The sequence below is a fragment of the Pseudophryne corroboree genome, chromosome 2 (genome assembly GCF_028390025.1).
Source record: "Pseudophryne corroboree isolate aPseCor3 chromosome 2, aPseCor3.hap2, whole genome shotgun sequence".
In the NCBI taxonomy this organism is placed as follows: domain Eukaryota; kingdom Metazoa; phylum Chordata; class Amphibia; order Anura; family Myobatrachidae; genus Pseudophryne; species Pseudophryne corroboree.
The window spans coordinates 235,219,792-235,246,253 of record NC_086445.1 but is presented as its reverse complement, the minus strand read 5'-3'; the positions used below and the strand labels follow the sequence as shown (position 1 = coordinate 235,246,253).

At 45.7% G+C, this 26,462-nt stretch overlaps 1 protein-coding gene and 1 long non-coding RNA gene across 4 annotated transcripts in view; one reads left to right on the top strand and one right to left on the bottom strand.

The window, feature by feature from the left end:
- LOC135011571 (retinol dehydrogenase 7-like) overlaps positions 1-26,462 on the bottom strand; it is a 136,055-nt gene that overhangs the window by 70,003 nt on the left and 39,590 nt on the right. The window contains exon 2 of the mRNA XM_063952473.1: positions 18,992-19,315. Coding sequence (XP_063808543.1) covers positions 18,992-19,304 — 313 coding nt within the window. The 5' untranslated portion in view covers positions 19,305-19,315. The remainder of the gene's footprint in view (positions 1-18,991; positions 19,316-26,462) is intronic.
- The window catches only part of LOC135011603 (uncharacterized), a 307,553-nt gene continuing 295,038 nt past the window's right edge, over positions 13,948-26,462 (top strand). For all 3 annotated transcript variants that reach the window (XR_010210675.1, XR_010210681.1, XR_010210687.1), the window contains exon 1: positions 13,948-14,411. This is a non-coding gene — a long non-coding RNA (uncharacterized LOC135011603). The remainder of the gene's footprint in view (positions 14,412-26,462) is intronic.

Here is a 26,462-nt window from a genome sequence, read left to right as displayed (position 1 = left end):
ACGCCCCCTGTAGTAGTCATAATGCCCCCTGTAGTAGTGACGCTTACACACGTAATGCCCCCTGTACCAGTGACTCTTACATGTAACGCCCCCTGTAACAGTGACGCTTACACGCAACGCTGGGGGCAGTGACGTAGCAGTACTGTAGCAGTGACGCTTACACACGTAACGCCCCCTGTACCAGTAATGTTTACATGCGTACCGCCCCCTGTAGCAGTGATGCCTACATGCGTACCGCCACCTGTACCAGTGATGCATACATGTAACGCCCCCTGTAACAGTGACACTTACATGCGTAACACCCCTGTACCAGTGACGCTTACATGTGCAATGCCCCCTGTACCAGTGATGGTTACACATGCAGCGCACCCTGTACAGTGATGCTTACACGCACAATGTCCCCTGTAGCATTTACGCTTACATGCGTAACGCCCACAGTAGCAGTGACGCTTACACGCATAATGCCCCCCTGTACCAGAGACTCTTACACACATTATGCCGCAGTCATACATACATAAACACACGCACACATACTGTACATACATTACACACATACACAGTCACACAGATACTGTATACACACACACACACACACTTTCACTCACTCTCCTTTCATCCACTTACTTAAAGAAGGCTGGCAGGCCGGAGCTGTAGCATGTTATCCTTCTGTGTTGCAGGCTGCAGCCTGGTCCCGTGTAGCTCCGCCCCCTCTCCATGTAGCTCCACCCCTTGCAGATCCTGCGCACACTGCCTGACACAGGGGAGGGGCAGAAGAGGCTTCATGCTGCCAGTACCGTTGCCTGTCCTAGAATGTGACAGGTGCAGCAGACAGTAGCTCAGAACAGGGATGCAGAGCATGGAGAGCACCTCTCCAGCCTGGCACCTCCCTGCTTTGCATCCCTTTGCTGAGTGGCCAGCGCCGGTCTGATTGCATGTTTGTAAGCTCCTTGGATCAGGGCCCTCTTCCCTTCAGTTTTTACAGCCCTCTTGCACTTCGATTACAGCGCTCTTCTACTCAGTGACCATCTAGCTAATAACATCAGTCCCTGGCACTAAGGAGACTCCGGCCTACTAACTGGCCACTATTTGGCATCAGTGCACAGAACTCTGGGTAAGTGGGAGTTTTAAGCTCTTACTGTTCTCTGGTGATGATTCTGAGCTGACTCTGGGCAACCTGGAGAACCCAAAATTTCAAACTACCATTGCTGCTGGAAAGTGCACGGGCTTTGCTTTCCTGTGTGGGCATCATTTATTATTATTTTTGCCACAATATATACAAATATATATGCAAAAATATGATAGTAAACAATTTCATATATCAGTGTTATAACCAGAACATACAGTTACCCTATTGGAATCTTTTTAATTCAAGTAATTTCTAACTCAACAGAAATGACAACATCACCATCAAGAGATAACCAACACACAATAATTGAACACAATGTAGAGAGAAACAGCTGAATAAATAGTTTCATATTTAATTCACCTTTTTAATATCCATTGTGCATTCTTTTCACTTTATTTTAAAGATGTTTACCTCATTTTGAAAGGTGATATTTGACACTTTATTTACTGTGCACTCAGTACAAACCTCTCTTTATTTCCTGTTTACTAAATTTGCATTACAATTGGTCTGTGTTTCACCCTCTGACAGTAAAGCCCAGTACCCATGGGCCGATTAAGGAGAGATGTGTGCTGAGCGAACCGCTCAGCACACATCTCTCCTGCCGCTCAGCACAGCGCGATCTGTACTGAGCGTGCGGGGGGAGACGGGGAGGGGCGATCACTTCACCCAGCGGGTGAAGTGAGCGACCCGCTAGATTGGCCTGCATGCAGGCCAATCTAGCAGCAGCGATAGCGATGTGCGGGGCCGCGCATCGCTATCGCCGAGGGGGCTACACACGGAGCGATCATGCTGATATTCTAAGCAATCTAGTCAGATTGCTTAAAATATCGCTCCGTGAGTACCCCCCTTTAAGATTAGAGAACAATCTACAGTATTTCATACTAAGGGTATACATCATCAAGTGACTCTAAGCAAATTTTCCAGTGCAACAGATCATTTCTTTCCCTTTTCAATTCTCTTTGGTATAATGAATGGGTACCTGTTTCTCATGGGTAGTTTGCACCCAGCATGGGGTAGGTGTAAGTGCCAATTCTAATGATGGTGTTCATGGCTGTGGATGCAAAAATGCTGGTCAGTGCAACTATACCCATGAAGCTATATAGATGTTAACAGGCCAAGGGATTGAACTAAGCCACAACACATTTCTAGTTATAAAATCAATCAGATTCTGTCTATCATTTCTCTATTGCATCCTAGAAAATGATAGACATAATTTGATTGGTTGTTATGGGCAACATCACCACTTTTCAATTTTAGAAGCTTTAGTAAATATACCCCTGAGTTCATGGAGGTGCTGAGTTCTTTAAAGGGAGGTGGCAGAAATTTCTTAAGAAGGGCATTTGGTCAGGCATTCTCTTTCCTGACAAAATTCACACACCTTGCCCAAGCATTGACAAGTCGCCGGTTCATAGCCTTCAAACAGAATGAAGCAGGTAATTAAGGGCCTAATTCAGACTGGATTGCTGCAGCAGCAGCGGTCACAGTCTGAAGCCCTTGCTGGAGTGCGCACGTGCAGTGGTCGCACTGCTCGAGCGCACCCCAGGAGCACAGTGAGATGCTATCAGCATCTTAGGGCTGCGATCGCCTCTACCTGATTGACAGGCAGAGGCGGTTGCAGGGCGTGAGGAGGTGTGCCAACGGCGTTAGAACGGCGTTGGTGGAGCACAGTCCGGACAACGCAGGCGTGTCCAGACCGTTGAGTGGGTGGGCCACAGGCAACCACTGTGACCTGGAACGCGGCGAGTAGCAGCCTGCCAGCGCGCAGGCGCTGACAGGGAGCAACTCAGTGGGTGCAAAAGCATTGCCGCTATGCAATGCTTTTGCACCCTTGCGGGGTGTGGGGGGGGGTAGGGTCAGACATGCGGGGCGGACTAGCCCTGTGCTGGGCGTACCCCCGCATGTCTGAGAAACTGATGTGCTAAATTGAATCACCCCCCCTAAGTGACCCTGCTTTTGTATCACAGAGAAACCATGTGTTAAAAGAACAGAGAGACTTTACACACATGTCGCAATTAACTACGTTTGGTTTGGAACGAATCAGAATACTAAGGTCTTTGTAGAAAGTTGTGGATTCCTGGAACGTTATTTATTTATTCTTTAATTTTTCTGAAATTGTTTGCAATCATAAACCTGTATGTCATTCTTTTTTTTTTTTACTTAAATAACAATAAAGCAAAAAAAGAAATAGGAGGGGTCAAAGAAAAAGGGAAGGGGGGAAAGAAGGGAAAATAGCAATTACCAACTATGAATTCTGTATTAAGGAATGAGAAATAAGAAAAAAAATATGAGTATAGCGCATGTCCCAGAAGTATTCATCCATAGAACCATAAAAATAGAAAAAATAGAAAGGTCTGCCTCAGCAGCGAAGATATGATACATGTTTGCAAGAGTTAGATCAGCTTTCAGTAGAAATCTTGTATAAAAAAAGACTGATATAACTGATAACTCCCCTATTATAAAATATTAAGCTGGGTGGTATAAGAAGCATAAAAGTCTGACCAGTCTAACAATTTCCTCAGAGGGGAAGACATGGCCATAGAGTATTGGTTTCTATTTCATAGCTCCTCTGAATGTAAGATAGCTACAGTAGAATGAATATGAAGTTTCCGCTCTTCATGAGGGGATAGGAGAGTTGAGTACCATAGAGAAATGCCATTTTTATGTTCCGGGGTAGCAAGTTTAGAAAATATATAAGGGGGGGGGGGGGGAGGAGCGAAAAAATGCGAGTTAGCTGAAATCCAGTGTCTGGCACGTTGGTATTTATAAAAATCCTTAGCCGGGATAAAAATAAGATTTTACTTACCGATAAATCTATTTCTCGTAGTCCGTAGTGGATGCTGGGGACTCCGTCAGGACCATGGGGATAGCGGCTCCGCAGGAGACAGGGCACAAAAGTAAAAGCTTTAGGATCAGGTGGTGTGCACTGGCTCCTCCCCCCATGACCCTCCTCCAAGCCTCAGTTAGGATACTGTGCCCGGACGAGCGTACACAATAAGGAAGGATTTTGAATCCCGGGTAAGACTCATATCAGCCACACCAATCATACTGTACAACCTGTGATCTAAACCCAGTTAACAGCATGATAACAGCGGAGCCTCTGAAAAGATGGCTCACAACAATAATAACCCGATTTTTGTACCAATAACTATGTACAAGTATTGCAGACAATCCGCACTTGGGATGGGCGCCCAGCATCCACTACGGACTACGAGAAATAGATTTATCGGTAAGTAAAATCTTATTTTCTCTAACGTCCTAGTGGATGCTGGGGACTCCGTCAGGACCATGGGGATTATACCAAAGCTCCCAAACGGGCGGGAGAGTGCGGATGACTCTGTAGCACCGAATGAGAGAACTCCAGGTCCTCTTTAGCCAGGGTATCAAATTTGTAGAATTTTACAAACGTGTTCTCCCCCCGACCACGTAGCTGCTCGGCAGAGTTGTAATGCCGAGACCCCTCGGGCAGCCGCCCAGGATGAGCCCACCTTCCTTGTGGAATGGGCATTTACATATTTTGGCTGTGGCAGGCCTGCCACAGAATGTGCAAGCTGAATTGTACTACATATCCAACTAGCAATCGTCTGCTTAGAAGCAAGAGCACCCAGTTTGTTGGGTGCATACAGGATAACAGCAAGTCAGTTTTCCTGACTCCAGCCGTCCTGGAAACCGATATTTTCAGGGCCCTGACAACATCTAGCAACTTGGAGTCCTCCAAGTCCCTAGTAGCCGCAGGTACCACAATAAGCTGGTTCAGGTGAAACGCTGACACCACCTTAGGGAGAAACTGGGGACGAGTCCGCAGGTCTGCCCCGTCCGAATGGACAATCAGATATGGGCTTTTGTGAGACAAAGCCGCCAATTCTGACACTCGCCTGGCCGAGGCCAGGGCCAACATCATGGTCACTTTCCATGTGAGATATTTCAAATCCACAGATTTGAGCGGTTTAAACCAATGTGATTTGAGGAATCCCAGAACTACGTTGAGATCCCACAGTGCCACTGGAGGCACAAAAGGGGGTTGTATATGCAGTACTCCCTTGACAAACTTCTGGACTTCAGGAACTGAAGCCAATTCTTTCTGGAAGAAAATCGACAGGGCCGAAATTTGAACCTTAATGGACCCCAATCTGAGGCCCATAGACACTCCTGTTTGCAGGAAATGCAGGAATCGACCGAGTTGAAATTTCTTCGTGGAGCCTTCCTGGCCTCACACCACGCAACATATTTTCGCCACATGTGGTGATAATGTTGTGCGGTCACGTCCTTCCTGGCTTTGACCAGGGTAGGAATGACCTCTTCCGGAATGCCTTTTTCCCTTAGGATCCGGCGTTCAACCGCCATGCCGTCAAACGCAGCCGCGGTAAGTCTTGGAACAGACATGGTACGTGCTGAAGCAAGTCCCTTCTTAGCGGCAGAAGTCATGAGTCCTCTGTGAGTATCTCTTGAAGTTCCGGGTACCAAGTCCTTCTTGGCCAATCCGGAGCCACGAGTATAGTTCTTACTCCTCTACGTCTTATAATTCTCAATACCTTGGGTATGAGAAGCAGAGGAGGGAACACATACACCGACTGGTACGCCCACGGTGTTACCAGAACGTCCACAGCTATTGCCTGAAAGTCTCTTGACCTGGCGCAATACCTGTCCAGTTTTTTGTTCAGGCGGGACGCCATCATGTACACCTTTGGTCTTTCCCAACGGTTCACAATCATGTGGAAAACTTCCCGATGAAGTCCCGGGTGGAGGTCGTGCCTGCTGAGGAAGTCTGCTTCCCAGTTGTCCACTCCCGGAATGAACACTGCTGACAGTGCTATCACATGATTTTCCGCCCAGCGAAGAATCCTTGCAGTTTTTGCCATTGCCCTCCTGCTTCTTGTGCCGCCCTGTCTGTTTACGTGGGCGACTGCCGTGATGTTGTCCCACTGGATCAATACCGGCTGACCTTGAAGCAGAGGTCTTGCTAAGCTTAGAGCATTATAAATTGCCCTTAGCTCCAGTATATTTATGTGGAGAAAAGTCTCCAGACTTAATCACACTCCCTGGAAATTGTATTTTTTTTTTCTGTGTGACTGCTCCCCAGCCTCTCAGGCTGGCCTCCGTGGTCACCAGCATCCAATCCTGAATGCCGAATCTGCGGCCCTCTAGAAGATGAGCACTCTGTAACCACCACAGGAGAGACACCCTTGTCCTTGGAGATAGGGTTATCCGCTGATGCATCTGAAGATGCGATCCGGACCATTTGTCCAGCAGATCCCACTGAAAAGTTCTTGCGTGGAATCTGCCGAATGGAATCGCTTCGTAATAAGCCACCATTTTTCCCAGGACTCTTGTGCAATGATGCACTGACACTTTTCCTGGTTTTAGGAGGTTCCTGACTAGCTCGGATAACTCCCTGGCTTTCTCCTCCGGGAGAAACACCTTTTTCTGGACTGTGTCCAGTCCCTAGGAACAGCAGACGTGTCGTCGGAAACAACGGCGGTTTTGGAATATTTAGAATCCACCCGTGCTGTCGTAGAACTACTTGAGATAGTGCTACTCCGACCTCCAACTGTTCTCTGGACCTTGCTCTTATCAGGAGGTCGTCCATTTTCTTCGAAGAAGAATCATCATTTCGGGCATTACCTTGGTAAAGACCCGGAGTGCCGTGGACAATCCAAACGGCAGCGTCTGAAACTGATAGTGACAGTTCTGTACCACGAACCTGAGATACCCTTGGTGAGAAGGGCAAATTGGGACATGGAGGTAAGCATCCCTGATGTCCCGGGACACCATATAGTCCCCTTCTTCCTGGTTCGCTATCACTGCTCTGAGTGACTCCATCTTGATTTGAACCTTTGTAAGTGTTCAAATATTTCAGATTTAGAATAGGTCTCACCGAGCCTTCTGGTTTCAGTACCACAATATAGTGTGGAATAATACCCCTTTCCTTGTTGTAGGAGGGGTACTTTGATTATCACCTGCTGGGAATACAGCTTGTGAATTGTTTCCAATACTGCCTCCCTGTCGGAGGGAGACGTTGGTAAAGCAGACTTCAGGAACCTGCGAGGGGAAACGTCTCGACTTTCCAATCTGTACCCCTGGGATACTACTTGTAGGATCCAGGGGTCCTGTACGGCCCCAGCGTCATGCTGAGAACTTGGCAGAAGCGGTGGAAGGCTTCTGTTCCTGGGAATGGGCTGCCTGCTGCAGTCTTCTTCCCTTTCCTCTATCCCTGGGCAGATATGCTTATGGGGACGAAAGGACTGAGGCTGAAAAGACGGTGTCTTTTTCTGCATAGATGTGACTTAGGGTAAAAACGGTGGATTTCCCAGCAGTTGCCGTGGCCACCAGGTCCGATGGACCGACCCCCAAATAACTCCTCCCCTTTATACGGCAATACATCTTTGTGCCGTTTGGAATCTGCATCACCTGACCACTGTCGTGTCCATAAACATCTTTTGGCAGATATGGACATCGCACTTACTCTTGATGCCAGAGTGCAAATATCCCTCTGTGCATCTCGCATATATAGAAATGCATTCTTTAAATGCTCTATAGTAAATAAAATACTGTCCCTGTCAAGGGTATCAATATTTTCAGTCAGGGAATCCGACCAAGCCACCCCCGCGCTGCACATCCAGGCTGAGGCGATCGCTGGTCGCAGTATAACACCAGTATGTGTGTATATACTTTTTAGGATATTTTCCAGCCTCCTATCAGCTGGCTCCTTGAGGGCGGCCGTATCTGGAGACGGTACCGCCACTTGTTTTGATAAGCGTGTGAGCGCCTTATCCACCCTAAGGGGTGTTTCCCAACGCGCCCTAACTTCTGGCGGGAAAGGGTATACCGCCAATAATTTTCTATCGGGGGAACCCCGCGCCTCATCACACACTTCATTTAATTTATCTGATTCAGGAAAAACTATAGGTAGTTTTTCCACACCCCACATAATACCCTTTTTTGTGGTACTTGTAGTATCAGAAATATGTAACACCTCCTTCATTGCCCTTAACAAATAACGTGTGGCCCTAAAGGAAAATACGTTTGTTTCTTCACCGTCGACACTTGAGTCAGTGTCCGTGTCTGTGTCTGTGTCGACCGACTGAGGTAAAATGGGCATTATAACGTCCCTGACGGTGTTTTAGACGCCTGGACAGATACTAATATGTTTGCCGGCCGTCTCATGTCGTCAACCGACTTGCAGCGTGTTGACATTATCACGTAATTCCTTAAATAAGCCATCTATTCCGGTGTCGACTCCCTAGAGAGTGACATCACCATTACAGGCAATTTGCTCCGCCTCCCAACATCGTCCTCATACATGTCGACACACACGTACCGACACACAGCACACACACAGGGAATGCTCTGATAGAGGACAGGACCTACTAGCCCTTTGGGGAGACAGAGGGAGAGTTTGCCAGCACACACCAAAAACGCTATAATTATACAGGGACAACCTTTATATAAGTGCTTTTCCCTTATAGCATTTTAATATATGTAGTCATATCGCCAAATCAGTGCCCCCCCTCTCTGTTTTAACCCTGTTTCTGTAGTGCAGTGCAGGGGAGAGCCTGGGAGCCTTCCCACCAGCATTTCTGTGAGGGAAAATGGCGCTGTGTGCTGAGGAGAATAGGCCCCGCCCCCTTTTCGGCGGGCTTCTTCTCCCGTTTTTCTGAGACCTGGCAGGGGTTAAATACATCCATATAGCCCCCAGGGGCTATATGTGATGTATTTTTAGCTAGAATAAGGTACTATCATTGCTGCCCAGGGCGCCCCCCCCAGCACCCTGCACCCTCAGTGACCGCTGTTATGAAGTGTGCTGACAACAATGGTAGCTGCAGTGCTGTGCGCTACCTTATGAAGACTGAAAAGTCTTCTGCCGCCGGTTTCTGGACCTCTTCACTTTTCGGCATCTGCAAGGGGGTCGGCGGCGCGGCTCCGGGACGAACCCCAGGGTGAGACCTGTGTTCCGACTCCCTCTGGAGCTAATGGTGTCCAGTAGCCTAAGAAGCCAATCCATCCTGCACGCAGGTGAGTTCACTTCTCTCCCCTAAGTCCCTCGATGCAGTGAGCCTGTTGCCAGCAGGACTCACTGAAAATAAAAAACCTAACAAAAACTTTTACTCTAAGCAGCTCTTTAGGAGAGCCACCTAGATTGCACCCTTCTCGGCCGGGCACAAAAATCTAACTGAGGCTTGGAGGAGGGTCATGGGGGGAGGAGCCAGTGCACACCACCTGATCCTAAAGCTTTTACTTTTGTGCCCTGTCTCCTGCGGAGCCGCTATCCCCATGGTCCTGACGGAGTCCCCAGCATCCACTAGGACGTTAGAGAAATATTGTGTTTTAAATGTTGAATAGATTTTAGAGTTGAATTGTCTTATAGCTCTTTAATCGAGAGAATACCTGAATCGTACCAGTTCTGTAGAGAGAGATCAGGGATTCGTTTTGCCACAGCTGGGAGAGAAAGACTGGAGGAGGGGAGATAAAATTTGCCTAAATAAGAGATTAATTTATCCCAAACCTGTCAGTGTGTTTGAAACACTTTTTAAGGAAGTAGTGGAAGATGGTCTGCGACTAGTCTTGGTCCAAATCAGGTAATTTAAGGGGAAACCCTGGCACATATTTTTTTCCACGTATACCCAAGGTTTCAAGGTTCCAGGGAATAGCCAGTCCTTCATTTGATCAAGCAAACATGCTTGTTGGTATAACTCCAAATTAGGAAAGGCTAAGCCTCCACACCTTTTAGACCTTTGTAAGTGAATTCTAGCTATCCTAGGTTTCTTACCTTTCCAGAGAAACGTAGATATAACAGAATAAAATTTGTTTAGGAGTGTATTTGGAACCAAATACGGAATAGCTCTAAATAGGTAAATAATTTTGGGTAATAGCATCATTTTAATAGCGGAAAGTCATCCCATCCAGGAAATATCATAATTTATCCACTTCTTTGTAAAATCAGTGAATTGGGCCAGAAGGAGTAAGTAATTACATGGTATTACTTCTTGTAGTCGTAGGGGGATTTTAATTCCTAGGTATTGTAAGGAAGAGCTTTGCCAAGAGTAACTGTATTGGAATTTTAGTGTACGGAGAGAGGATTGGTCAATACCGAAGGGTAGCGCCTCAGTTTTGGATGTGTTTAGTTTATAATATGATACTTTAGCATAATCTTGGAGGATGGTATGGATAGCTGGAAGAAGAGATATCTGGGTTTGTTATAAACAAGAGTACATCATCCGCGAATAAGCACATTTTGTGGTGGATTGTTCCTATTTAAAGCCCACTTATCTGTGTAGAAGTTCTCATTTTTTCCGCCAAGGGTTCAATCGCTAAAGCAAAAATTAGTGGTGAAAGGGGGCACCCTTGGCGGGTTCCATTTGTTATGGGAAAAGGATTAGAAATTTGTTGCTAAAAACACGTGCAGTGGGGTAAGAGTATAGATGCAGAATGGCTTGCAGAAATTGACCTGAAAATCGAAACCTGGCAAGGACCCTTTTCGCGTACAGCCAATGAATCCTGTCAAAAGCTTTCTCCGCGTCAAGCGACAATAATAATAGGGGGATCTGGTTTGTGGAGTAGGATTCCAACAATGAGAAAACTCTTCTAGTATTATCTGGGGCTTGCCTACCCATTGTAAAGCCGACTTGATCTTGAGCTACCAAGGAGGGAATTATGGGGTTTAGCCTATTTGCAATTAACTTAGCATAAATCTTTATATCTGAGTTCAAAAGCACTATAGGTCTGTAATTCTGGCATAAAGTTGGGTTTTTGCCAGGTTTGGGTATCGTAACTATCCGAGCCTCCAGCATTTCCATCGGGAAAGGATTTTTAAAAGCATTATTATAAAGATTCAATAGGGTAGTGGAAACGGAGTCCTGGAAAGTAGTATATAAGTTATTAATAAATCCATCTGGACCTGGGGCGTTGTCCTGTTTGAAAGATTTCAAAACAGAATATTGTTCTTCAGTAGACCAAGGGGAGCATTATGACGAGGCGTCGTCTTGTGAAATCGATGGTAGGTTAACTGAGTCTAGGAAGGATTATATAGTGGATGCTGAGGGTTGGGGAATGGAATTATCCCTATTTAAGTTATAAAGCTTTTCATAATATGAAGCTAATTGATTAGCAATATCCTTCAGATTTGAGGATGAAGAACCATCTGGTTTGGCTAATGCTTTAATTCTATTGATTATGTTTTTGCCTCTTAGTTTTCTTGTGAGCAGTTTGCTAGCTCTATTTCATAAAGTATAAATTTCTGGTTTAAGTTAGAGATTGCGCATTGAATATGGGAAAGATGAAGGGCATTAAGTTTTCTCTTAGCTACATTGAGGGCCGCAAGGATAATAGGGTCTTTGGGAGTTTTTTTATGTTGAGTCTCTAAGTCTATAACTTCTTTCTCATAGGACTGTTGCACTTCGTGATTGCGATGTTTAATTTGTGCCATTGCGTGAATTGCAGCACCTCTCATAAGTGCTTTGAGAGCACACCAATGGTTAGTAATGGAGGTGTTTGTGGGGTTGTTAACTTCCAGGTATGAAGTCAATGAGTCAGTAAGAATGTTAATTCCATCCTCGTCTTTTAAAATATAGTCCTGTAGTCTCCATGGCCGTAGGGGAGGGTTGGCTAAATTTTGGGACCAAGTCCACACTAGAGGGGCATGATCTGACCAAGTGATTGGTAGAATTTTAACATTGGGAATGAGCTGTAGGGACCATTTATCAGTGAGGAGTAGGTCTATTCTAGAGTATGATTTCTGTACTGCAGAATAGTAGGTATAGTCTCTTATTCCAGCATTCCTAATCCTCCATGTATCATAAATATCAAATTTGGCCATTAATTGTGAAAAAGGCTAGGGAGCGTGCCACATTACTAGCCTGCTTATCGAGTGAGGAAGATTTAGCCATCTGAGGATCTGGGGACAGGTTAAAGTCTCCCATAAGAAAGAGTGCTCCTTTTTTAGCTTTGTGTACTTTTTGACGCAAAGTCTTGAGAAAGCGGGGTTGTCTGGTTTTAGGGGCATATACAGATGTAAGAGTAACATATCTAGAGCGTATTTTGCCTACCAGGATCAAATATCGCCCATTGCAATCCTCCAATTAACTCTCTAATTGAAAAGGGCATGATTTGTGAAAGAGTATAGCTACTCCGTTTCTCTTGAAAGGACCACAAGAGATATATGAGGTTGGGTAGTTGTTATTAGAAAACTGTGGGGGAGAGTGCAATGGGAAATTCCTGGATAGCAACAATCTCCGCCTTCTGATCTGCAAAGTATTTCCGAGCTAGATGCCTGTTACGAGGTGAATTAAGACCTTTCACATTAAGGCTCAAAAATGTCACCATGGAGGATGAAAAAGGTGTTGCAATGTGGACAGATAATAAAATTCTTCAGTTTTGGCATGCACATACAATCTTCTCTTAGCTAGCATTGCTGGAGAAACATCTGGAAATAACTGAAGAGAATCTAAACATTCCGCAGTAGATGAGGAAGGTAGTGCGGCATGTAGGATTTTCTCCTTTATGTGAAAAAAATTAACTCTGAGAAGGGTGTCCCTGGGTGCTTGAGCGGGGGCCTGTTTAGATTTCGAGAGTCTATGAATTCTATCATTCAATAGATCCGATTGGGTTGATTCTGGTAGTAATTTCTGAAAGAGATCTGTGGCAAAATTATACAGTTCAGCATTTGACACAGAATCAGGAATGCCTTGTATTTTAATACTATTTCATCTAGAATGATCTTCCAAATCCGTGCCTTTCTCCCGAACGAAGTTAACTTCCTCCTGGAGGAAGTCGTGGGCAGAGATTAAGTCATTGTGAGATGCGACTAATTCAGCCATTTTGTGTTCTATATGATCTGTTCTAGTGCCGATCTCAGATATATCAGAATGCAGTGATTGGATAGAAGATTTAAACTCCATTGTAATGTCTGCTTTAAATGTAGAGAGCATGGAATGGATTGAGCGAAACATAACGGGCCATCCACTGAGTCCATAGTCTCTTGTGTATGTATTACTGGGTTATGAGAGATCGGAGAAGATGTTTGAGAGGTTGAAGCAGGTTCGGAAGCAGAAGGTGTTGTACGTAATTTCCCTCCAGAAGCCGAGGAGCCAAAAAATAAGAATTTACTTACCGATAATTCTATTTCTCGTAGTCCGTAGTGGATGCTGGGGACTCCGTAAGGACCATGGGGAATAGCGGCTCCGCAGGAGACTGGGCACATCTAAAGAAAGCTTTAGGACTATCTGGTGTGCACTGGCTCCTCCCCCTATGACCCTCCTCCAAGCCTCAGTTAGGATACTGTGCCCGGACGAGCGTACACAATAAGGAAGGATTTTGAATCCCGGGTAAGACTCATACCAGCCACACCAATCACACCGTACAACTTGTGATCTGAACCCAGTTAACAGCATGATAACAGAGGAGCCTCTAGAAAAGATGGCTCACTACAGCAATAACCCGATTTTTTGGTAACAATAACTATGTACCAGTATTGCAGACAATCCGCACTTGGGATGGGCGCCCAGCATCCACTACGGACTACGAGAAATAGAATTATCGGTGTCCCTGGCCAGCCAAAGGAACAAACACCTACATTAGACTGGAAAATGTAAATGTATATCCAGCGGTATAGGGGTTAGTCAGAAAGGTATCAGTCTGGTACGATGCCGTATAGAGGGGGATCACAGCATACAGAGCCTCCAGGTGTATGTTCCGAGGGGATGCTGAGGAATTGCAGCAAGCTTCCCTGTGTGTCAGGGTGCAGTTTCAGAGAGCAAACACCAGATGGTGCTCCAACAGATAGTAATGTACAAAAGTGATTGTGGAAGCTCTATATGCAGTAAAACAAGGAAAAATAAAGTTGCTCCTGCAAGAGTATGAAGCAGATACAGTCTACATTATGTCAGTATCACTGTGTCTGAGGGCAAGGAGCCAGGGATTGACATATACCACTGGGTGATAGAAATGAGCACCGGCACCAAGTATCAGAGGAGCCAGACACCACAATAGGGCAGAGAGACCACAAACACAGCCGCTGGCAAGAGCTGGACCCAGCGCATTCAACAGGGTGTGGAGCGCTGTTGCTGGGCTACAGCATGCAACCGCACTGAGGGAGCCGCAGCTGGGGGCCAGGACCGGCACTTCCGGGGGAGACTGTACTGTAGTGGGAAGCTGCGGCCCGCGGTAGCGGGAGCCTGGTGACAGGAGAAGCCACAGCAGGAGGGACTCGCTAACGGCGGCAGGCAGCAGGTCAAATCGAGGTTGCGGCTCTTAGCAGTCTGCCAGGTTGGAGCTTCGTGAGTGCTCTGGTGTGGTAAGAGTGGGTAGTCTCTGAGGTATCCCAGGGGAGTCAGCAAGCTTGGGAATCTTTTTCCAGAGCCTCCAAGCCGATGTTTAGGGCAGAAAAGGGCTATAAGAAACAATGCAGGACAGAGCTCTGTGGTTTTGTTTCTCTCAGCTCGGCAGCCAGCCCCCCTGTATGTCATTAAGTGTTTTGTTAATTAAGCTTTGGAAACATTTTTTTGGATTAAACATATGCATATCTTGCATATGCTCTGTGTTCTTTGATGAATCTGAAATCCTGTGCAGCTCATGCTACTTGGTTCATTGAAATATTAAAAATTGTGTGTATATGTATGTAGAAGTGAATGACTACCAAGTGTCATACTGAATGTCTCCTTGCTGGTGGCAGTTACCGTGTCAGATTAACCACATGTGCTGATGCAACAATAGGTCACTGATGGCGATTTTCAATTGGTGTATCTGGAGAACTGGCCAGCCAGTCATGACAGAATGTAAGGCATAGCATTGGCAGGCTTTACATAAGGACAGTGGCACATGCTTTTTCAGATTCAGATGCACTCATTCCTAATTTTTACAGAATTTATACAATTAATAGCTTCTTATACTGTAGCTGTGTAGTGGAGTCCAGTGGGATCCAAAGGAATCCCAGCTCAGGTTGTTGATGATATGGTGCCTGGTTTCAGGCTTGGGTGTGGTGGCAGGTCTAGATCCTGGAGGATCCATTCTCTATTGACCAACTACTCCACAGCGTTCAGCAGCAGGGTTTTCCACCACTGTTTCATGTGCACAGTGGCAGTGGACCTAAATCCACAGAAACTCAGGCCCTGCTAAACATAGCACTGCATTTTGAAAAAGGTGTTGTGAGCAAGCCAATCAAGGATTGCTAAGGTGAAGCTCCAAGATGGCCGCAGCAAGCCAATCTGAAACTGAGCTTTGCCAGATTTTGAGAAGTGGATGTAAGATAAAACCTGTTGCAGTTAAGGTGTAGCTGCACACTTCACGCTTCCCTCTCTCCACTGATGAAGCTCCCACCTTCAGTCCTGGAACACAGGTCAGATCCGGAAAGGTATAGACAGAAAGCCTTGCTCACAGACCCTGCAATGGAAAGCAACATGCTACCACTGGTTGGCCTCCACTGGGTTCAGTGTAAGGTCATCATTGGCAATCTTAGCCTCAGATGTATTGACATGGTAGTGCTAAGCACCATAGCGCTAACAATGGAAATTACTCAAAGGTAACGGATGGTGGGGATAGCACACAAAACACAGATTATACTCTTTTCCCCTTGAAGGATGAATGGTTCTGATTTCAATACCTACATATAAGAAAAGAAACACACCCACATGGATGCACTGCACTGATCTCTTTCCTAAGTGTGTACCACCCACCACAACCTGGCTAACCATTCACATATTAGGGCCCTAACTCTAGCTGGCTCAATGAGTAGTGGGTTCACATTAGTTAATTATTCACGCTCTATAAAACTGAGCAAGGCTTGGTGTCGCTCAGATTGTTCCGTCCTCTGATGAAACGACCAGAGTTTATGGTTGAGAAACACATTGGGTATAGAGGAGTTCTTTCGGTTCTTTGACATTCGGAATATTGTCCCCACATCGGTACTCCAGAGAGGCTATTTGTGGAGTGGGGTCTGATACCTGTCAGTGGCAAGTGAGATGCACTGGCATCGCTACAAGAGCCTGATCAGCATCAGTGTGTGCACACTTCTCAGGGATGCACTGGGATACTTTCATACAGCTTTGCAGCTGCAACAGGCTGTTTGTGGAGCGGGGTCTGATACCTTTCATCGGCAGGCGAGACACACCGGCATCGCTACAAGACCTTGATCAGCATCAATGTATGCTTACTTGTCAGGGAAACACCCAGGTATTATCGTACAGCCTTGCGGCTGCAACAGGATTTTGTTTAAAAGCTTCCACCGACTTTCCACACAAGTTCACTCTACACAGGCTTTTTTTTATCAGTCAAACAATTCCTTGAACCACTAAAAGGTTTTTTCTAAGAAACTTAATATGGAATAAGACTGTCAATTTCCCATCACACTAAGATCTGAAGCATATATTAATACTCGATTAAGTGGTGGGATTTTTCCATTATTAAGCGCTGTAATGATCCATGACTATGAAATTTGTACTTTTTAAGTAGACACATTTTTACAACTTGTTTTTTTCCGGAATGTCATAAGTGGTACATCCCAGCGATATGCTAATACTCAATTCTATTTAATTTAAATTTATGTCAATTATATGTCCTTTTATCTGATGAATTAAATGTATTTAGTTACTCTTGCACTCTCTTTTTGTGGTTGGTATTATTTTGCATTTAGGGGTTGTCAATCTCCCCCTTTTTAGTGAGAGCTGCATAAGTAATTAATTCTCCAGATCCACAAGTTGGGAGGCGCTTTCTTTGTTTGCAACCACAATATAGCCTGAGTGTAGTGTACTCACTTAACATGCTATGACTATGCTCCCCAACGATACATTTATAAAACGATGCATCCATAATTAAAGAACAAAGCAACAAACACAAGAGGGTACCTTACCAACAGCCTACATTTAATGACTGTGGGAAGTGCAATGATGAGGTGACAAGATTACCTAAGATTACATGGGGCATATTCTATTAATGGGGGCCTACACACAGAACTGGGGCCTAATGTCCGCCTAACCATCAGGTGACAAAACCAACTATATAGGGTTTAATGTCCTCAGTGGCTCAGGCCAGCCTAATGCCCACCGAACAAGGACCAACAACAATACTATATAGTGCCTCAGTATCTCAGGCCTAATATCTGCCAGACACAGGTAAATAGCAATGTTAATTTTATAGGGCCAAGTGAACATGGTACCTGGTTCTACTGACTGCTTCACAGTGACTTGTCCTTAACATTCAAGGGCTAGCACCCACAGTGCACCTGGGCCTAATGCCCGATAACAGATTTGAACACTATTGCATAAAGGTTCCCCACTGGGTTCTTAACTGCTCCTGCATCTTCAGGTGAACCATTCCTGGGTCATCAATGGCTGCCCACACTGCGTTCACCTGATGCAGTCCAATTACCACGGCCTCAAGGCTTCCAGCAGTCTTCGCCTGAGCAGTGCCTGATGTTCACTCTATTGCAATCGCTACTGCTGCCTCAGGGCTTCCAGTATCTTTGCAAACCCCTCATCCATCGGGTATCAGCACTTTGATCTTCACCTGGGCAGAGGTGGCCTGCTTAAGCTCTTTTGCAGCAGATGCTTGCCGTGGCCATCTTGGATTTGCACTGTGGCAACCCCTGATTGGCTCGCTCATAGCTCATTTATCAAAAAGCAATGCCGTGATTGGTGAGGTTTAAATCTCTACAGATTCAGACGCTCAAGCCCAGTACTGGGCACACTGGACCCTGCTACAGGTGCTTGTATCTTCTATTTAAAATGGTATTGCAGAAATATAGTGGATTTCAATTGGCAAGTGTTAAATGGAGCTTGCATAAAAATTATGCTGTAGGTACAGTATTTAAAATCTGCTAAAAAGATTAAATTGTTAAGGCCCATTCACACTGGGTGATTTTGAGCTCAAAGTAGCTCACATTTGGCATTTCGAGCTACTTTGAGGTCAAACTCATCCTGTGTGTATGTGCTAGCGATGAGCGGTGAGCGCTGATGCACACTCCCGCATCATTGCTAGCCGTCGCCATTCGTCGGGCTGCTTGGACAGCCGAGTGAAGCACTTTCCACAGTCTCCTACTGTGGACAGTGCTTCACGTTCCCCGTGGACATCGCTGGCACAGGGAAAATAGCTCAGTGTGTTTCCTGCCAGCGATGTCCACGATCATCGCTGTGCAAACACGCTGGGTAAAAACTCCTAGTGTGTATGCACCTTTAGTGTGACATCCTGTTGATTGGTTTCATTGTCAAAATTCTAGATACTATACTTCAAACATGATGGTGTTGTTCCATGTCACTCCACCATCCTCAAAGATTGTTTTCATGGTTATGCACAGTATATTCTCAGCTTTTTGCTCCTCTGAAATCCCTTTCCCCGTATATACCGTGGGCCTAATTCAAGGTTGATTGCAAAAGAAAAATCTTCCTCTAATGGGCAAAACCATGTGCACTGCAGGGGGTGCTGATATAACATGTGCAGAGACTTAGATTTGGGTGGGTTATATTGTTTCTGTGCAGGGTAAATACTGTACTGGCTGTCTTATTTTCACACTGCAATTTAGATTAGTTTGAACACACCACACGCAAATGTAATTCGCTCTGCACATGTTGTATCTAACCCCCCCCCCCCCTGCAGTACACATGGTTTTGCCCATTAGAGGAAGATTTTGTATTTGCTAGCAACCTTGAATTAGGCCCAGTATTCCATGCAGACATCATGCCTCCAGTGAACTAAAGAGATACTGTATGTAGCAAGAATCTATTGTGGCCATGTATGTTCGTCAGCAGCCAAAATGTAAAGATAGTAAAGTCATGGGTGACCACAGCTAAGCATAAGCTAATCAAGTAAAGAAGCTACAATACCAAAAACATTTGAAAATTTGTGAAAAATACAGAAACATCTCTTGTGTATCATATACCTGACCTTTATCTCGAACAATTTCCTTCACCCATTCCGCAGCAGAGATCACACTCTGACTGTCAGTGACATCCAGTATTACAGTCTGCAGTCTGCTGGAGGTCTCCTTCATCAGGTTCTCAGCTCCTGTCTTCATCAGACAGGCAGCCAGAACCCTCATTCCAAGTATATCCAGCTGCTTCGCCAACAGGTTCCCAAATCCAGAGTCACATCCGGTAATGAAGACATATTTATCTGTGAGATTCTCCAGTATTTGACTCTGCCTGTACCATCTGTACAGGAGGATGAGGACCAACACCACCAGCACAGGGAGCCACATCAGGAAGATTCCTGCAGCAATGAAAATACAAATAAATTTTTTTACAAAAATGGTATGGTAAATGCATTACTACCTAAAATGACAAAAAATCTTCAATCACCACTTTAAAATGTCTTCAGAAGGGCAATGAGACTGAGAGGACCAATCAGAATTCACGAATACAATTGGTTCCAGTTTCTCTTTTATACATCTTTCCCCACAGCCACAGATTTGTATCAGAGATTATAACGACAACAAAACCCCAGGAAAAATGCAAGGAGTACATCGGGGGTCCGGCTTGGGAGAGGAGCTACAGTATATACGTCCAGGTGGTAATGGAGCATTTAGGTGCAACTTTATTATCACTATGGTGGTCATTCCGAGTTGTTCGCTCGCTAGCTGCTTTTAGCAGCAATGCTCACGCTAGGCCGCCGCCCTCTGGGAGTGTATCTTAGCTTAGCAGAAGTGCGAACGAAAGAGTAGCAGAATTGCTACTAAAAATTTTCATGCAGTTTCTGAGTAGCTCCAGACCTACCCCTAGATTGCGATCACCTCAGTCCGTATAGTTCCTGGTTTGACGTCACAAACACGACCTGCGTTCGGCCAGCCACTCCCCCGTTTCTCCAGCCACTACTGCGTTTTAGCCTGACACGCCTGCGTTTTTTAGCACACTCCCGGAAAACGCTCAGTTACCTCCCAGAAACGCCCCTTTCCTGTCAATCACTCACCGATTAACACAGCAACTGAAAAGCGCCGCACGAACACCAGCAAATCTACTAAGTTTTGTGTTAAATAACTTAGCGTATGCGCGTTGCGTACCATGCGCATGCGCATTTTCCACCTAATCGCTGCGTTGCGAAAAACGGCAACGAGCGAACAACTCGGAATGACCACCTGTAGGTCAAAACATTATCCTGCATCAGGTTTTTTCATTATTTTATATTTATTTTACAATTAAGGATGGCATTGTATTGGGGCCGCAGATTGACTTTTTCCTCCTAGAGCCCATTATTTTGTATGTTTTGAAAGTTACAAAAAACACATAAATGAGGAAATTCATAACATGAATGCAAAGTGCAATTTGTGTATTTAGAATTGTAACTTCTGTAAAACTGCATTTTCTTATGCTCTGCTTTTCCACTCTTTCCAAAATTGACCATAACAGCTAAGCAGAAGTTAAATAGAAGCCATTGATTTTATATGCAGTCTACTGTAATTCTTAGCTCCCTATATTATATATATTAGAATTCTGACTGTTAGATTCCGTGTCTACTGACACAACCAATTGCTTTGCTTGACTAAAAAAAGCAGTTGAGGCAGAAGCTGTTCTATGCCAGTTAGCTTTTTGCAATTTGTGCTCAGAACAAATGTGGCTATGCTGATTTCTGACATTCAACCAGTTACACCTATCTCCCCCAACTTGCATCTGGCTGGGTGTAATAGATGGATAATGGGATTTCTGACTGAGGACAAGTACATCAAAACAAAAACAATAAAGGAAAGGAGTATTTAGTTGGAATAATGAGGATTCCAACTAAATGCTTCTTCACTGAGTAATTATGTTATAATAAAAAATTCACACTGCTGAGAACCCTATAACAGAATAGTATTTCCTTTCCTGTATTTGTTTGGATATATACTTTTATTCTTTTGTGCACAATACACATAAGTGGTTCTAGGTGCGGGCAAGCCAGGCGGGTGCCCAGGGCGCTGCGGCCTGTTGGTGCGGTACAGTCACCCTACAGGCGACTGTACCCCATCTGCAGAGGGTGATGTGGGCTGTGTGGGCACCTACTGCAGCCAACACCATTGAGGGAGACTAATCAGACACTAGAGGTCCCACTTGACCTCTAGCACCTGGAGGAGAGCAGAGAGATAGACGCTAGAGGTCAAGTGGGACCTCTAGCGTCTGTCTCCCTCAATGGTGATGGCTGCAGCAGGCGCATGCTGCAGACAGGGTGCAGGGTGTGCAGCTGGCACATGTAAACCCCATGGCATTGAGCACGAGACCCTTGGCATTGAGCATGAAACCCTTGGCAATGAGCACGAAATGCTTGGCAATGAGCATGGAACCCAGAGCAGGTTATTCTTGGCTAGGAGCAGGTAATTATAAAAACCATTAGAAGCCTTATGCTGCCTATACACCTAAAGATTTATTGTCAGTTGGTTGGAATGAAAACCTGGTAATGGATGAGAGTAATTGACCATTTGCTCCTAAATGCGGTAAAACTGACAAAAACGGTTGTTCAGACAAATTGGTTAAATCAAATGGATATAACCAGTTTGTCTGACCATTTTTGTCGTATTTCAGTGTTTGGGAGCAAATGGCCAATTGTCATTTGCTCTCATCCAGCTTAATTGTGGGGCATAATTTGTAAGGGACATTATTGTGTGTGGAGCATAAAATGGTGTCAGGGGCATAACTGTAGGTGGCATAATGTGTAATGGTCATTACGGTATGTGTCATAATGTCATGGGCATATTATGGTGTGTGTGGTATAAGTTGTAATAGGTGTTACAGTGTGTGGCATAATGTGTAATGGGCATATAACAGTGTGTGGCATAAGTTGTAATAGGCATTACGGTGTGGCATAATGCATAATGGGCATTACGAATTGTGGCATAAGTTGTAATAGACATTATGATGTGTGGCATAATGTGTAATGGGCGTTACAGTGTGTGGCATAATGTGTAATGTGCGTATCGATGTGTGGCATAATGGGTATTACGGTGTGTAGAATAATGTGTAAGGGGCATAATTATAAGGAGGAATAATGACAAATAATGTAAAGGGCATGAATCAGATTTTTATTCCTGTGTTGTGTAAGGGGCTCTACCTGGCGTATAATGTGTATAAGGGGTACTACTGTGTGATGTAATGTGACTGACGGACACTACTGTGCGGTGTAATTGGTACTGTTCTGTCGCCACGCCCCTTCCCCATGAAGCCATGCCTCTATTTATTTGACACGTGCCTTCGGTGTGCACTAACCCTGTTTTAAATGGGAATGGGGGGGGTGCCCTGGGCGCCGCAAAGTTTATAGCCAGCCCTGACAATGCAGTTCTATAAACCAGGGACGTGCAGTGAGGTACTGTAGTTGTCTGAGGAGGCACTGGGTAGTACCAAAGCCAGATTTACACACAATGGGGGAGATTCAAATGTTTGAAAATTCGGTTGGGTGTCTGTTTTTCCCTGTCTATTATATAGGAAAAAACAGACTCCCAACTGACTTTTCAAACATTTGAATCTCCCCCAATATATGAGCCTAAGGATTCATGTGGGCATTATACAAATGTGTAGTAGTATATACCTCACCTGCCTCACCTCACCGCACATCACTGCTATAAACCTATTAACTGCTAAGGTGTGTCTTAAATGACACAGACAGGAGCATATTAGGAGAGGAGGGGTCCGTGTGAAATCTCCATTCGGGCCACCTCCTCTCTAGTGGGCAGTGGCTGTGACAGTGACTCTGAGCACTAGCTGGTGCAAAAGTCTCCAGGAAATGGTGCGGTGGCCATTTACCCGCCAATTTTCCCTACTGCGTATGTGTAAAATGCTGGTAAAATGGCCGCAGTGCCATTTTTTTCAGAGACCTGTGCATACCTAATGCTCGGAGTCACCGTCACTGCCGCAGGACTTCAGAGAAATAAATATTGAGAAAAAAAATGATCGCAGGGTGTGTGATTCGGGCCCCTCTGGACCCAGGGGCCTGCGTGAACTGCACACACTGCACCCATTATAGACTGACACAGAGGCAGTAATTGGGAGATAAAAATGTCAGCTATTCATTACTAATAAGTAATAACCCAAGAACTAAATGGTTGCTCAGAACTGATGGTCCCATTCAGCACAGCCCAACATTGAAAACCCAAAAACGACAATTACATTGTAGGTGGGGTCCACCCTATGGGTGCCAACCAAAACAAAGGAGGGCACTCAGCCTTCCACCAAAACTGTTCCATTCAGAAATTCAAAAGGGGGAGCCACACCAACTGTCACACATCGCTGGCCGGGACTCGCTGGCAGTTGGTGTTGCCCACCTATTAGAATTTTGGACTGTGCTGCAGCTCCAGCTCTGGAGCCACCACTGGTTGCATCTAAAGATGCATCAAGTGATATTTCAGAGACTAAAGACGTTTAAAGACAGCGTCTCAGTCCTTGCACATTTCAGACATATAGATGTACACCTTGTATAGGTATTAGCATAAAGTCACAGATACAAGACCGGCAAAAGACACATACACAGACGCTGCAGTATGTTAATATAGTAACCTCCTGTACAAATATTATACCTGCATTGTTTACAGTACAACTGTTCAGTCACAAGATGTTCACATTTTTTTTTCTATTATTTACTTCTAAAATTATTTGATTAACTTGTGACATGTAACATCACATAATGCCTGCAGGTAATTTAATGACACACTATACACTGACTAGACTATGGTTCAGGTTATATCATTTACTTATTTATTTATTTATTAGCATTTATCTATATACGTAGTATACACATATTAAGCAGCAATTTACAGTACATGTCCCAGTGGAGGTTACAATGTATGGGGTTAATGTATCAAACAGTGCAAAGAGTGGAGTAGTGGACCAGTAGAAAAGTTGCCCATACCATCCTATCAGCTTCTACCTATATATATTCTATATAGAATGTACTTGGTAAATACTACCTCAAAGCTGATCGGTTGCTATGGCCAACTTTTCTACTGGTCCACATCTTAGCTCTTTACACTGCTTGATACATCTGCCACATACGTATTAGGGTGTGTCGAAAAACTTTTTTCCGAGAATCAAATTCTAATAGCATGGAAAAGTTGCCTCTTTCGGCCAATAAAATGTGTACAAAAAAATTCAGCTCGATCTATTAATATCTTCTGTCGGAAGCAGAGTACTGAATTTTAGATATTTTCTTAAAAACCGCACAAAAATTGCAATTACTGGGATGCTGCCACAATTCAGGGTGGGCTAGAGACATGTTGGGACCTTGCACTTGTGACTTCCGTCATTCACTCCCCCACCAGCCAACTGGCCCCGTGGTTGCTGGGGAGAGGCCGAAACACTGCAGCACTACATGCTGGGATAGTGACGTGTTCGGAGCTGAGCTTGCAACTTGTGACTGCCAGCACACCTCAGCCTCTTTGTCATTCTCTGTTGTGGAATTATGCTTCGATGATTCTGTGGCAATAGGGGTCATTCCGAGTTGTTCGCTCGCAAGCTGCTTTTAGCAGCTTTGCACACGCTAAGCCGCCGCCTACTGGGAGTGAATCTTAGCATAGTAAAATTGCGAACGAAAGATTAGCAGAATTGCGAATAGACACTTCTTAGCAGTTTCTGAGTAGCTTCAAACTTACTCGGCATCTGCGATCAGTTCAGTCAGTTTCGTTCCTGGTTTGACGTCACAAACACACCCAGCGTTCGCCCAGACACTCCTCCGTTTCTCCAGCCACTCCCGCGTTTTTCCCAGAAACGGTAGCGTTTTTTCGCACACACCCATAAAACGGCCTGTTTCCGCCCAGAAACACCCACTTCCTGTCAATCACATTACGATCACCAGAACGAAGAAAAAACCTCGTAATGCCGTGAGTAAAATACCTAACTGCATAGCAAATTTACGTGGCGCAGTCGCACTGCGGACATTGCGCTTGCGCATTAGCGACTAATCGCTCCGTTGCGATAAAAAAATAACGAGCTAACAACTCGGAATGACCCCCAATAGCAATAAGGTGTTCTTGGAAGTAGAGAACTTTTGTCCCGCTCACTACTTCTTACTGTGTACTTGCAGGGCCGGCGCTACCACTAGGCAGCTTTAGGCAGCTGCCTAGGGGCGGCGACCACTGGAGGGCGGAACGAAAGTGAAAGAGAACACACACACACACACTCCTCCTATTCTTTAGGAGGAGCAGCTCGTTGGCGCCTGGCCCACCACGTCTGACTGTCTGCCAGTGCCGTGCCTTCAAACGTGAGTTGACTGTGTCTGTGTGTGCCTGCCAGTGCCCTACTTAAGTTCTTCTTCAACCCGGCCTGCCGTCAGTGCCGTGCAGCCGCCCCCCCCGGGCCCCCACCTCTGCGATCATAGCCCACAGCTGAGCCGCCCACAGAGGAATCATAACGTGGGACTCAGGAGCGCAGGCGGCAGCAGCAGCAGCAGCAGGCTGCGCATTATACTCATTCCTGAGGAATGAGTTATAATGCACAGCCTGCTGCTGCTGCCGCCTGCGCTCCTGAGTCCCACGTTATGTGAGCAGACGATCCGCCACTCCCCCACGCGATGGTCTTCCACGGACTACAGGGCACATCATCATGAAGGGGTCTGCTGGCCTGGTCGCTGGTCCGCTCTGCTGCCACATCGGGCGCCGCCTCTCCCTAGAATCGAGCAAATTTTTATCTGCGCCTCTCCCCCCCCCCCCCCCCCCCTCCGCAATCCCGCGACTGGCTCCCGGCCGCATCTCATCAGAACCTTCTGCTGCCTCCACAGCTATTGGGCTCCTGCTTCAACTCCCCCCCCCCCCCCCTCCTGCATCTAGTAATCCTGTACCTAGGTTAATTTCTTCAAAACCCCCCCCCCCTCTGCTCCCCCCCCCTCTGCTGCTGCCTCTCATTACCAGCTCCCCCACAGCTATTAGGCTCCCGCTGCTCCCCCCCTCCCCCCTCCTGCATTTTGTACCTAGGGTCATCTCCCCCCCCCCGCTGCTGCCTCTTCTTATTACCAGCTCCCCCACAGCTATTAGGCTCCCACTTCTCCCCCCCCCCCCCTGCATCTTGTACCTAGGTTCATCTCTCCTTTCCCCCCCTCCCCCACAATTGGGCTCCCACATGTTGCATTGTAGCATTCAGTGTGCTACAATGTGAATTTCGGCTCATTGTGTGCTACAATGTGAATGTCGGCTCGTTCAGTGTGCTACAATGTGAGTTTCGGCTCATTCAGTGTGCTACAATGTGAGTTTCGGCTCATTCAGTGTGCTACAATGTGAGTTTCGGCTCATTTAGTGTGCTACAATGTGAATGTCGGCTCATTCAGTGTGCTACAATGTGAATGTCGGCTCATTCAGTGTGCTACAATGTGAGTTTCGGCTCATTCAGTGTGCTACAATGTGAATTTTGGCTCATTCAGTGTGCTACAATGTGAATTTTGGCTCATTCAGTGTGCTACAATGTGAATTTAG